The following is a 14555-nucleotide window of genomic DNA, read 5'->3' as shown; positions in this document are numbered from 1 at the left end:
CATTTCTCCCAAATTCCAAATAATAATATTGTCATTTAGAACATTTATTTGCAGAAAATGACAACTGGTCAAAATAACAAAAAAGATGCAGTGTTTTCAGACCTCGAATAATGCAAAGAAAACAAGTTCATATTCAGTTTTTAAACAACACAATACTAATGTTTTAACTTAGGAAGAGTTCAGAAATCAATATTTGGTGGAAAACCCCTGATTTTCAATCACAGCTTTCATGCGTCTTGGCATGCTCTCTACCAGTCTTTCACATTGTTGTTGGGTGACTTTATGCCACTCCTGGCGCAGACATTCAAGCAGCTCGGCTTTGTTTGATGGCTTGTGACCACCCATCTTCCTCTTGATCACATTCCAGAGGTTTTCAATGGGGTTCAGGTCTGGAGATTGGGCAGGCCATGACAGGGTCTTGATTCGGTGGTCCTCCACCCTCACTTTGATTGACCTGGCTGTGTGGCATGGAGCATTGTCCTGCTGGAAAAAAACAATCCTCAGAGTTGGGGAACATTGCCAGAGCAGAACGAAGCAAGTTTTCTTCAAGGATAACCTTGTACGTTGCTTGATTCATGCGTCCTTCACAAAGACGAATCTGCCCGATTCCAGCCTTGCTGAAGCACCCCCAGATCATCACCGATCCTCCACCTGGTCTGGAGAGGCCTTCAAGCCACAGTGTCTCGCACCCACAGTGAAATTTGGTGGAGGATCGGTGATGGTCTGGGGTGCTTCAGCAAGGCTGGAATTGGGCAGATTCGTCTTTGTGAAGGACGCATGAATCAAAAATGTATAAGAACGTTTTTTTTTTTTTTTTTTTTTTTGCATTATTCGAGGTCTGAAAACACTGCATCTTTTTTGTTATTTTGACCAGTTGTCGTTTTCTACAAATAAATGCTCTAAATGGCAATATGTTTATATGGAATTTGGGAGAAATGTTGTCAGTACTTTATAGAATAAAACAAAAATGTTCATTCTACTCAAACACATACCTATAAATAGTAAATCCAGAGAAACTGTTAATTTTGCAGAGGTCTCTTAATTTTTTCCAGAGCTGCGTGTGTGTGTGTATGTATGTATGTATATATATATATATATATATATATATATAGCTTTTTTATTATTTAAATCCCAAGTTACAATTGAATTTAGTGAATGTTTTTTTTCCCTTTGATTCATGATCGAGAGCCTAATAATGAGGCGCTAGATGACATGTGCTATGCGAAAGTTTGCAGCAGGGGACCGACTGATCATAGCTTACACGTTATCGACGTTCAATTAAAAGCTATTAAGGTCTTTTGTCTGATCGTTAATATCCTATTCACTCGCCCTATCAGAGTGCAGTCCCCAAACCCTGAGCTTTATGGACCGGAGGGGGGGGGGGGGGAGGGGGGTCCTGTCATACCGCTGACCAGATGTCCCCATGCCGCGTTCATTACTGCCCGGTGACCAGCTGTTGGGGCCGTTTGGCAAAGAGCAGCAAACCACCACTCTCAAGAAAGGGTATGGAAACATTCCATTTCCAAATGGGATCATTTAAGGCACTTAAACAATTACACACTTAGTTGACCATTAATATTTCATTCACATATTGTTTATGAAAACTGAATGAAATGACATTGTGAACTCTGCTTGATTAGCGATGCGTGATGATGCTATTTTACACAGAAGGCAAAAAAAAGTGTAAGTCACTTTACTCTTGTAGACTCAAGACAATGGATTGTGATAAATGTGTGTGTGTGTGTGTAGAGAGAGAGAGAGAGAGAAAGGAAAATGTCATCCACCCACAACCAATGCCCAATCTCTCTGTACCTGCAATTTCCCTTTCTTATCAATAGTCATAAATGCTTCCAAGGATGAACATCGCTCAAAGTTGCATAAAACTGTTTATCATAATGACATTTAAGGTATGACCTATTCATAGTAGGCAGTTGCGTTAAACTTTAAGATATGAAGGTAGAATTAAGTTCCCCAAAGCCCTCTGAAAATCTCCAGGCGTTTCTAAAAGGTTAGATTTGCGAATGTTCTCGTTCGTTGGTGCGACATTCTTATTAACCTTTTTTGTAGGTTCGACAATTAAATCCATGATGCTAACCAAATAGTGTGGTGTTTGAGCAAAGTGTATGACAGTCATGTTTAAAATAATTCAAACACATTTGCCAGTAATAGAGTTCTCGGATTTCTAATATTATGATATTGCTATCAGTGGCGTTGTTTATGTTAGTTTCATAAGCAAACTTTTACTTTTCATTAAACTACACTGGAAATCTGGACAGAATTTACATTTTAAAGGCAATGACTTGAACCAGTGTATCTAATATTTGTGTTTTAGTATATATATATATATATATATAGATAGATAGATAGATAGATAGATATCTCTCTCTCTCTCTCTCTCTCTCTCTCTCTATATATATATATATAGATATATCTCTCTCTCTATATATATATATTGCCTATAGAAACTTTGACATAGGTACAAAAAAAAATAAAAAAAATAAAATAAATAAATAAATATTAATTAAATAATCGCAAATTGAATTCTTTAAACCTTTTTTGTCCTTTCGTTGGACATAGGATTGACCCACTTATCGCCAGAACTATAATATAGGCTAAGATATATACTTTATAACATAGGCTATTACTTTGAGAAGGCTTCTGAAATTGTTTGGAATTACTTTGAATTTGCCTTAAAGTTGAATGCAAATTAAGAGTGATTACAGTAGGTGCATGTGAATATCTCAAGAAGACAGATTGGCGTTACTTCTGTTAAATTTCATGTACTCTCAAGGTCAAAACGTCTGAAGGGACTTTCCGTGCAAAAATAAATAAATAAAAAATTTAAAAAAAGACAATGAAATAGCAAGTTCCTTTCTTTTGTTGCAGAGTAGGCCTGTAGTCTTTTGTAACGTTTACAATAGAAGAACCCCTGCATTTTTTCCCCCATATATTTTTGTGTGTAGATGTTCAGACCTGGCATGGGCATTATGCACCGGCATACCTGCTGAGCTTTATACTGGCTGTTGGTTTAACTTAATTGAACAGTCTATGGGAGCACCAGTGTGTATTTACCCAGTGTTTGTATAGGCTACCTTCACATTCTCAGTCAGTGGTAAATTAATGAAATATTTTTATTAGCACATTTATAAAAGTAATTCTCCTTGCTTAAAGACCAGCCTCCCCCGCACATCCAGCCATTTCAAGAGTTTTCAAAAGAAGTTCACACCGCTAAGCACACGGGGCACGAACGTAAATCTTTTGGAAATACGAGAATCATTACTTCACAACTCATTATTCTCAATATACAGCTTCACCAGAAAGAATGACAAGAGATTTCAACGGCTTTATACAGAGATGCACAATGCCCGATCTAACACTTGCGGTTGCATGCGGGGTTCAATAGGCAGGATACCAAGACTGGTAATGGACGAGGAAGAGCCTGTAATTTCCTTCACATCTTATTGGTCACAAGTGACCTGAAAGGAGAACTTGGCTTTTCCATTAACATCAAAATGATATTGTATATTTTGGGTGTCCACTGCGCCCCTGGTTAAGAATCATACACTATCACGCACAAATCCTTTTTCTGGCATTTGTGCAGGAATACAGAAAGGGAAAAAGCAGCACAAAATAATCGATTCATAATCGATTAATTATCTATCTCGTCAATCATTCGGCTAGTAAACTGCATGTTCTGTTTCGGTAGCAGTTTATCAAATGTAAAAGTGACAAAGCACTACTTTTCTATTAATGTTTCTTTTCAGTTTTGTAGAGTCTGATTTTAAATGTGCTGCTCATGTCAGTATCACCTGTTAACGTGAGACTTGGACATATGATGCGAAAAGAGAGAAAATTCAAGGTTTGTCTTTCAACATAAAACAAAATATTCTTATTTACACCTCTTTTCCTTTGTACATTTAGAGGGTAACTACAAAGCCCACGATTTACTGGATTTGATCTCATAATTAAATATGAATCTGCCATTTAAATATTATAGCACCAACAATTCACATTTATCTTGCCTAGTTCGAAAATTTTTAATTTTATAATAATAATAATAATAACAACAACAATGAGAATTTTGTGAACAGAATTGCCCCTGTAGTTATCCCCGTTATTATTGCGTTCTGTAGCTATAGTCAATAACGGGTTGTATTTGTGTTCTCCAGATTTAACAGTTAGAGTAAACGAATATAAACATATAAGTTAAAAACAAATGCAAAATAAATAATTAAATAAGTTCTCCGTATCATTTCTAAAATGTCTCTAATCACTTTCATGTGTCAGGTTGTTTTTGTGGCTTTGTGACACATCTCGAATTCTTCGTCACCATGAAATTGTTTTTGATGGTGAAGTTCAAAGCTGCCATCTACTGAAATGAGTCCGAAACATGCCGTTCATCGTGGTGGTATGGGTCTGGGTAGCACACCGGAGAGTGGGGGCAGAGGCGGCTCGTTGGCGCCCTGTAGACCGTGCAGGAGAATCCGGGGAACGAGAGGACGCTGCAGCGCCGGCGGGGGCGCCGAAGGTCCCCTGTATAAATAGAGCGCTGCTCCAGGGTCCAGATTCGACACCAGGCTTTGAGGGTAGAAATACGGCGAGGGGAACATCCTCTGCAGGGCAGAATAATTCCCAGCTTCCGCTAACAATTCAAGTCCGACTGCCGTTTGCCTCTTCCACTTTGTCCTTTTTCAAGAAGAAAGAGTCAAAAAGAAAAACAAAAAGAAATATAAGCTATCAAAACTGATTTTAAAACGGATAATCCTTCTCTTACAGAGTCATAAAATCAGTGACAAAAAGTGGAATGAATAAAATGAAAGAAAACTCACCGAATATTCTACATGTAGGCTAATGCATTGCAAGATAACGTTTTAGCATTAAATTATGAAGCCTAAAGAGTTCAGAGAAATAATAATAATAACTCTGATTTACGTTACCTATTTCTAAAATCACCAATTCTAAATATCAAGTTTGCAAATATAGCATATGAACTTTAACGACGCGTTTCAATAATTTCACGAAGGAAATAATATTAGGAAGACAAGAACAGAAAACTGTCAGAGCGTTGCCCTTTACATCTGAGTGCTTCATAAATGTGAAATTGGCGAACAGACGTACAGTACGCCTCGCCATATGCTACACTTTATGAGGACCATGTGTCTGATGAGTTATGGGAAAGTCTTTTGATCTTAGTTACACAATTAATGTAAATGTTAAATAAAGCTGGGCAAGTCTTCAATTATAAAAAAGAGAATACTAAGAAAGAAAACCACACATGGTACGAAATAATAAGTAATTACATTTAAGAGTAGTATGGCAGTAGTAGCCTAGTAAATGTAATGCAGGGTATGGTAATATTTCATCGAGGATGCACTAATGTGTAAAACCCAAAGTAACACATTTCCATATTAAGCTTGGCACTGCCTTTAAATAGTGCAAGCCTATTAAATTCTACACAGAACTAAGAACAATGTAATTATACACCTTGAAGTGTTTTGGATTTATTTTCATTTGATTTACAGTAAAAAAGAAATAACCATCCAAGACTTAAATTTATTTTGGGATCTCTGTAAACATTAAATGCTTCATCTTTTTGTATTATGTTTTAATGTAAAAAAATAAATAAATAAATAAATAAATCCCTGGTTTGCCTTTTGCTGTGCTGATGCAACTAATGCAAGGACGTCGCCTGACAAGGTTAATGTGTTTGGCAGGTGCAGTTACATGCGCCCATGTGAGACTGCACAACCAAAGGGAAAAGAGTGTGATATTAGTTTTATTTTCTTATTTATATAGTAAAACGAATGCAATAAAACTAATGTTGTCAGTCATGCAATAAAAACTAACGCAATGCAATAAAACTAATAACTAAAATGATAAATAATAGAATAAATGAATAAATAATAGGACCATCAGACCAGAGCTAATCAAAAATATCACCATTATCTTAAATCATTTTCGAATTTTTATTTATATTATATTATTTCTTTATTTTTAGGTTGGAGGTATAATTATTTTCTTAACAGACCACATGCTTACCTCCTGTTCTGGTACCAGGTTTTGACCTGCGTGTCGGTCAGGTTTAGAGATGCTGCTAGCTCCATTCTGTCCTGCACACTCAGGTACTTCTGACGCTCAAAGCTGCGCTCTAGCTGAGCGAGCTGATGGTCAGTGAAGGCTGTCCGCGCTTTCCGTGGCTTCTTCAGACGGACCTGCGGGCTGTCTCTGCTGCTCGAGATCTCCCTGTCGCCCTCCTCTTTTACTGAAACATATAATGGAAATGAACTGATTAAACCAATTTGGCATGAGCAAAGCCACTCAAGTTAAAATGAGTGTATGAAAGTCCGTATCTTTGATTAGTTAAGTGTTTAGTTAGCCCATGTCTTTCAGTAAAGCCTGCGGAAAGGCCATTTGGCAAGTCATCAACTGTTATGGTGTCGAAGGTTTCCACATAACCCATGTTAAATACTTTATAGTCTCGTGTGTGCCTGTAAATCTGACATGCATTTTTAAGATTTTATTTTCAGAATTTGAAAACACGGATTTTTTATATTTAATTCACCCATCGTTTTCTCTCTCTCTCTCTCTAAACCAAACTCTTTTCTCTCTGAACCCAGAAAGAGAGGGACACGACGCGAGAGATCTTGCCAGTCGAGTAGTTGAGTCGTCTCTCAAGGAGCACAATAATCCGGCTAATTGAGCCACAAGGGATGGGAACCTTTCAACCGAGACCGGAGAAACTTCACAGGGACATGAATAAGAGCGAAATAAAGAGCGGACAGACCCCGTGCGTTACAAATCTGATTAGCACTGGGACAAATTGCATCAAATCCCCGAAATATAAGAGGGTAGAAAGGCAAAAATCAAAGCGGCGAACACACTCTTTACAAGCGCTCTGGAGATAGAATCACTTTAAATTTGGAGGGCATTAATTCTGATCACCGCTCTCTCCGATCCAGCCTATAGAATTGCCAAGCTAATAATATTATGATGTGAGAGTGCCAGTATATCTGGAATCAACATTTTTGAGGCTGCAGAGTCCTATCATGCCATACTTCCACTAAAAGAGCTTGATAGTTATAAAGATTTTAAAGCAACAAAAACATCGTCTAGTTGTCCAAATACAAAAACTTCAACAACCACTTAATAAAACTAATAATAATAATAATAATAATAATAATAATAATAATATTAATAATTAAATATGGGTATATTTCCGCATTCATTGGTGAGTTTGTATTCACTGGCCTTCATATGTTTCATCAAACGGGTTTTCACCCCCATTTTTTCCCCTTTGATGTAATGTCACCCAGACAAATGCTAACAGATCATACTGGTTATGTGTGTTTGTTCTGGGCAACTTCCTTTGCCTTCTAACTATTTTTATCACGTAAAAAGAAAAGCTTTATCCTTCACTTGCAAAGAATGAATAACAGCTAGATATTTTGAGAGATTTTACATGTCACTATTTATACGCTTTACAGAAATATATTTTCGGATAGGCCTATATCTGAAGTGGATAGTCTATAGGAACAGTTAAGAATATTACTTATTTGAGTTTGGCTATTGATTAAATACATTGGTTATAAGATGACCATAAAAATAAGTCATATGCTTCGTTTCTAGGCCTATCACACTTTGTCTATCAGTCATATTTATCTGATGATTAGTTATTTTTCATGATCTGTTGTCATTTGGAACAATTTGGAATAAATGAATAAATATTAAACCATTAAAAAAAAAACAAAACAAAACAAAACAAAAAAAACTTTTTCACGAATTACTGAGTGATTCTTTTTTAATTTTTTATTCAGGTTTCATGTAGTTGTTTACTGTCAGAATTGTTGTGCTATAACATGCTATGAAATTGCAAGTTATGGTTGTCAATTTATTTGCAATAACGTTATAAAAGTATTTAACACGAGTTTATGTTTTTACCTTTGTATTCACTGTCTGACGATGAGTTACTGTGGATCTTTTCAATGTAGTCTTCTGCGATTTTGGATGCCAACCTTCCTGTCTCCTGTGTCGGCTGGCCATTGCTGGAGTAAGGGGCACAAGCCGCTAAAGGTTTACAGTCAGCTAGAATATCTCTTATTAAGAAGGATGAAGTGACAGTCCGAGGTTGTGATCCAACGGAGATCGGCCCGTGCTGCAACTGGGACGCAAGCCCGAGGGGGTGACCCGATCTCTGCGCCGCATCCTCACCGCACTCCCGCCTCGGGGACGGAGGAGAAGAACAACGGCTCTCTAAGTCTGACCTGGGGCTGAACTCCAGAGGGGAGCGGCATTCCCCTACCAAACTGTCCCCCTTTGCAAGGACTGGGCTTCCGGGCCTGTGGGATAGTAGGGAGTCGATTCCAAAACTGGAGCCGTTGGTGGACGCTTCCATCTCCACTCTGCTGCTTCTGTGAAGCCTCTCAGATTATCATCTGTATTCAACCAAGTTCTGTTTGGTGAATGGCGCTTGGAGAAGTGATTTAATAGCGATCTATCCAGGAGGAAAATCCAAAGCAGAATCAGAAATGAGAAATATCCTTCTGCTCTCTTTAAAAAAAAATAAAAATAAAAAATAATAATAATTTTATATATATCTTTCCTTGAGGACTTTTAGAAGTAAAGAAAAGAAAATAATAATAATCTTTCTTGTAGAGGTTCTGCAAGAAGCAGAGACCCAGCCTCCGAAATGTTTTTTCCCTCCTTTAGCTCCTCACACCTTGACAAATGTGAAAAAAGAAAAAAAAAAAAAAATCGATACAGCCTAAATATACTCTCGAATCCTTGTATTTCGGGAAGAAGCGAGACGCATCGATGGTAGCTTTGAATTATTTACTAAATTATTTCAAAAAGCTATTCTGAAGGAACAGATAACACCTTACGATGGTTGGTGCAAAACCAACAAGATAACCTACTTAGAGGACGAGTGCATTTCAGCACCACGGACAGAAGCAAAGCGCGATAACTCAAGCCTCGCACTGGGCGCCTATGCAGCAGGCGAGTGCTGAAGTTTTCATCAGTTCAAAGGTAGTTCGCAGTGGCGAGTAGAGTTGAATCCGGCAGGAAAAGGCAAGCGCATTCTGTAACAGTGCAGGTGATGCAATGGGAGACACGAAATCGTTGGACGGAGGAGAGCACAAAAATACTGCGAGAAAACAGAAACGCAAATGAGGTAATGCGGGTTAAATAGACACATTGGGGAACGGAAAGTCAGAGGCGCGACGGATAAAGCCTAAAAAGAACTTGTGCAAAACTCAGTGGTTATCTTTTTAACAGTACCCCTTCCACGTGAGTCCCAAGCGACACGCTTCCATTGGTTAGGAGGTGTTTGGGGGTGTTGACTGGCTCGCTAAGAAGAAAGTGGACCCCCCACGCCCACTAAACCCCTCCCGGCAGGTCGCCCACTTTGATTAAAAGAGACACTGAATTCATTAGGAGACTCGGATCCAACTGTTTACAGGCAATTTTCACACTGTTTGCTTTCATTACATCATTGATGAGGCTTATAATAGGGTTATTATGAGGAGTGGGGAGGTCTTTTCTCTCCTCTCCTCCGAGCGCACGATGAGTCAAGTCTTGACCACTTTTTCGCAATATGGACATTTTTTCACTACATTCCCATTTAGCTTTTTTTTTTTTTCCCCTGAAAGTTTAATTTAAGCATTGATGCTGATGTGCCTAATTCTAATATTTTAAAGGCGCTTAATTAAACTTCGTATCGAGTGCATTTTGTTTGTTCTAGACTGAAGGCATGAAATATTTATATATTATGAAATATAGGTTTTAATGTATTTTTATTTAGATATAGGAAATGTACACTATATATACACATACTAAGATAACAACTTACATTTGTATTAAATATTGGTAGCAATGCTTTAGCCCAATTACAAACAATAGAAACAACAAAAGCCTAAACCTAGGAACAATCATGTCTGTATAGTGATAATAATAAAAATAACAGACCTAGCCTACTACTACTACTAGCCTACTACTAATAATGACGATTATTTGCAACAACAAACGTAAAAATAATATTACAAGCAGCCATTTCTACTATAACTGCTTTTGATCTTACAGGTTTATCATTAATTGTGAAGTTCAGGTTATAAGTTGCATTTTAGTTGTTAATACCCTAAACTCAGGGCAGTCTGTTGCATTCTCGTACTTTTCTTTTTTCAATGCACAAAACACGATTATCGAACAACCATGTCGTTTAGTTCATAACAAGTATCTAATGGTATAATGTATTCAATGTTAATGAGCAATAATGAGGGCGACTGCTCTCTCTGAATGCCCAGCGTGACACAAAACTCTAACATGCATGAAAAACTATTGTCCTCCCTTTTACGTCTTTCTCTCAAACAGTTAGCCCCTCGTGTTTTTTCGACAGGTCCCAATGATCGAGCCCCCCATCAGAACAGCAGATTGGAAGCGCTATTCGGCCACAGACAACGGCAGGTTAGTGAATCCGCTCCCCGCTCCCAAGGGGTGTCAACGCGGCTGCAAGCTGTCACAATGAGGCGGGGTGCATGCACACTCTCTTTAGTTTAGAATCTAATTTAAGGGTGCCCACTGTGTGTGATGGGGATTCTTTCATTTTCTTTTTCCTCTCTGTGCCAGGCCAAGAGATGGGAGAGAGAGCGTTCAGGCCACTAGTTCAGTAACAACAGGTTCAAGTTTAATTTCTTTTTTCGGTTTAGTCTTAATTAATGAGTTCAAATTAAAAGAGGAACACTAACTTAATTTTATTTAATCTATGAAGTAAGCCCTATATAGTTAAAGATGAGCAACCTGTCTAGAAGCTTCAATGACCCAATTACTCTTTCATAGACTACAGACAGCACCTACTACAAAGTTTGGCATTATAAGGATTGAGATTTGTCATCACAATAAAGCTTGTTAAAATCGTGTCATTAGACAACTATGCAATACATATTAGGCTATGGGGGAAAAAACTTGTTTCACTTAAAGATATTACATGAATATAATATTCCCATTATCTTTTGTTTCCAAAGGACTTGAATTGCAAAGGTTTAGAGTAATAAGTTTACATCATCAAATGTATTACTCAACCTTTGTAATTCATTGTAGAGTACTGGTATTATTCACTAAACAGACTTTTGCTACATGGCCCTTTGGAAACAAGACTGAAATTTTTAAAGGATTGTTTCAATCAGTATTTGTGGCATAATGTTGATTAACACACACAAAAAAAAAATAAATAAATAAAAAAATAAAAAAATTCGTCCCTCCTTTACTTTTAAAATATCAAGGCACTTACAATGGTAGTGAATGGGGCCAAATTTTGGAAGGTTTAAAAGGCAGAAATGTGAAGCTTATAATTTTAAGAAAGCACTTAAGTTAATTCTTCTTTTTAAACTTGTGTATTATGTGAGCTGTAAAGTTAAGTTGTCGTTTTTTTTCAGTCATTTTATGGTTTACAGCATTTGGTCGTCATGGCAACAAACTTGTAAGATTGGATATAACTTTCCAAAAAAAGGTTAGTAAGTGGTTTTATCACAATAAAATCATGTTAATATGCATGTTGTTTATGTCTTTTGGCTATAATTTTCAGACAGTGAGTATTTTAACGTTTACGGATTGGACCCATTGACTTCCATTGTAAGTGTCTCACTGTAACCCAGATTTTTGCGTGGGGTGGAGGAAATTTTAAATGCATTTTTGTGGTAAGCAACATTGTGCCACAAATGCTGTCGATTGAGCTTAACTTGTATTTGACCTGGAATATTCCTTTAAACCTCCTTAACTCTGTAAAATGTGACATTTAAGAACTTGCAGGCACTTGTCAATGTTAAGGCAATGAAATCCTTTGTTTTATTGTTATATGATTAAATATAACAATGATGAAGCTTTAGTGATTTAGTGACTGATTACACACCTTTACAGAAATCCTGGACCCAATCAGAGTAAATCTTTGTGTAAAACTGGTTTGTGCATGCATACTGTAAGATGAACAGCTCATACTGTATAGAGGACTGAAAATCAGAAACCTGACACTATAAATGGAGATGCACAGCAATGCCATCTGAATAATTGTCACTTAACCACTTGTATTTAAAGTTCAATCTCTGATTGTTTGAAGATTTGACGACAAGGCAGAAAAGATGACTTGCAAGGGACTTCAAAGTCACCCCTCAGTCTTCTGCATCACCTAAGGTAAAAACAAATGTGTTGAATTTCATTTATTTATTCTGTTCTGTGTTTGTCAAATATATATTTAGATATGTTCAGGAAAGTGGTTTGCCAAAGTTTATCCAGAAGCGACATCGCTGTCAATTTGAAACATTGTGTAAAACATGCCTTCAGATAAAGGAAAGAAACATCAACTTCAGTCAACAAACAAACATCGTACGGAGAAAAAAAAAAAAAAAAAAAATGGGCACACCCTGGACCAGTCAGGGATGCAAATGATGCACCTTAAAGCCATCAGTTGTGAGATTTGACAGAAAATAATGAGAACTGCTGAATCTTTTATAAGGTTAACACTCACATTTCCCAGTCAGCTGTCACACAAGAAAGACTTTAGCACATCCATACTGGAGAAATATACCTTTATTGACTCATTAAAGCTGACAGGGGTCTCGGGACCGGCAGAGCACCACCCCGTTTTGTGTCAGTAATTTGCAGAGGAGATATACCTATCTTTAAAAAAATGAAGTGGGGGAATGATGAAGGGAGCAAGAATGAGAAAGGGAAATGGCAGAACCTGTAGTGGGGCGAATGCCGAAAGATGGGAGTGTCAGAGGGGGGGTGTGGGGGATTGAGGAAGGGCCTTGGGGGAGGGTGGAAAAATTGCTAGCATGCCAGGAGTCTGATTTTCTCATAATTGGAAGCATTGGGCATTGTCAACTGAGGATTTTCAGTCGCTCATTGACAGGTAGAGTCGTCAGGATGATAGCCCACTTGTCAGCGCAAAACACCATAAAAACAAACCACTTTTGATTTAATTGGAGGCCTAGCCGTAGTGGGGTAGGACTGAATGGGATGGGGGTTGTGGATTGCTTCAGGGAAAAAGTGGTGTGTGTGTATATGTGTGTGTATCGAAGGGATGTTTGACAAAGAAATCATCACTTTGTGTAAAACCACCTGGAGCAGTGGCTCACATCGTCGAAGAGCCGGTCGGCGTTATTCTGTGTGTGTGTGTATGCCTGTGTGGTCACTTCCCACGGTGCTGAGGTTACAGGAAACACAGAGTTTGATTTGGTCTCTGGAGGCCTGGAGGCTGTTCAGCACTCACCACTTCGAGTTTTCTTCTCAAAAATGCACGCTCAGAGAGATATTGATATGGTGATACCTCAGAGAATGAGGCAGAAGAAGAGCTGACCCTACCTGACTTCTACTACAACCACCTTACAAACTAAAAAAAAGCCACTCATCTTTGCAGCTGGAATCACATTCTACATCACCAAACTGAAATCATAATATTCAGTGAAATGATACATTTTCCATATGAAAATGTATTGTTTGCTACACAAGATATAAACAAACGGATGGACATTTCTAGTGCTTTTTAAGAAAGGTCTGTTAGTTGTAGCCATGCATATTTCAACTTCCAGCATGGCAGTTTCTCTGGGAATTAAGGAGAGATGAGCTTGGCAAAAGCAGAAATTTGCTGTGGATTGAGCATGATGTACACAAGCTGCCTGAAAAATGTATTCATTGTGTTTAGGCTAACTTGACTATGAAAACACACATTGACTATCCATCATCCTATCTCCATAAAGATCGATTGTGGACAATAGTCAGATGGCAGTACATCTATAGTTTAAATCATTTTTTTTGTCTTCAAAATCTCATTTTGCACATTTTCAACTTCAACCCCGTGCGACCCCGCGTCTACATGTGTGGACGTTGTATTTTGGCTTCACTATACCCAACACATAATTTACATGAATTAAAACCGACTGAATAATGTTCGCAAGACTCTACACTGTCATTTAAGTGTTAAACTTATTTTTACAGAATGTGACAACAGCACGTTGTTGAATTTCAGGAAGCGCTGCTAAAGAAACCTCTACGTTTTTTGATTGAAACCTGTTTGGTTGTAGAATAGCATCTCTAGTTTCGTTTGATATGCCGCTTTAAAAAATCCATTCATTTTTCGTGATGTCCACATATGTTGAAATTAGGACCACATTCCCACAAAAGTTAAAAAAAACATTAGTTTTTTTGAATATTTTTCAACATTAACACATCTGTGGTCAATTTGCTTCATTTTAATATACATTCTATTCATTAACATTAGTACTGTAAATGCATTCCTACATATTTACTATGCATTTTCACATTGAGAATAAATGTATTCATGCAAAAGCAAAAAAATTTTGCTTTCAGAGGCTTTGAGTTTGAATGAAAATAAGGTGCATTCCTAACTGTACCGAGACCAGTGCAGACAGACAGCAGACTGGAGGCTAAGTCATTCACTAAATAGGGAGCAAGGGTGCATCCTATAGCTTTCTATGTAGCTAAGTGCACTCACTCCTAATCTCTGGCCAAAAGTTCAGTTTTAGGCCGCAGATGATGTTTGGATCGCT

At 37.7% G+C, this 14555-nt stretch overlaps 1 protein-coding gene across 1 annotated transcript; it reads right to left on the bottom strand.

Moving 5' to 3' along the window:
* Window positions 1–3113: 3113 nt before the first annotated feature.
* On the bottom strand, window positions 3114–9223 carry LOC127431088 (barH-like 1 homeobox protein). The gene is made up of 3 exons (XM_051681343.1): window positions 7939–9223; window positions 6040–6262; window positions 3114–4686 (listed from the first exon to the last, which is right to left on the bottom strand). Exons 1-3 carry the CDS (start codon window positions 8390–8392, stop codon window positions 4398–4400), a joined length of 966 nt encoding a protein of 321 aa, XP_051537303.1. The 5' UTR covers window positions 8393–9223; the 3' UTR covers window positions 3114–4397.
* Between the last annotated feature and the right edge of the window lie 5332 nt (window positions 9224–14555).

This window comes from Myxocyprinus asiaticus, chromosome 40 (assembly GCF_019703515.2).
Source record: "Myxocyprinus asiaticus isolate MX2 ecotype Aquarium Trade chromosome 40, UBuf_Myxa_2, whole genome shotgun sequence".
Classification (NCBI taxonomy): Eukaryota; Metazoa; Chordata; class Actinopteri; order Cypriniformes; family Catostomidae; genus Myxocyprinus; species Myxocyprinus asiaticus.
Note: the sequence above shows the minus strand (reverse complement) of the source record. Positions and strands in the feature narration are given on the sequence as shown.

Coding starts and splice junctions, on each gene's coding strand:
- LOC127431088 (XM_051681343.1), bottom strand. CDS start 8,392: ATGGAAGCGTCCACCAACGGCTCCAGTTTTGGAATCGACTCCCTACTA. Junction 6,263..7,938: donor GTCAGACAGTGAATACAAAG/GTAAAAACATAA, acceptor TATATGTTTCAG/TAAAAGAGGAGGGCGACAGG. Junction 4,687..6,039: donor ACCTGGTACCAGAACAGGAG/GTAAGCATGTGG, acceptor TTCTTGAAAAAG/GACAAAGTGGAAGAGGCAAA.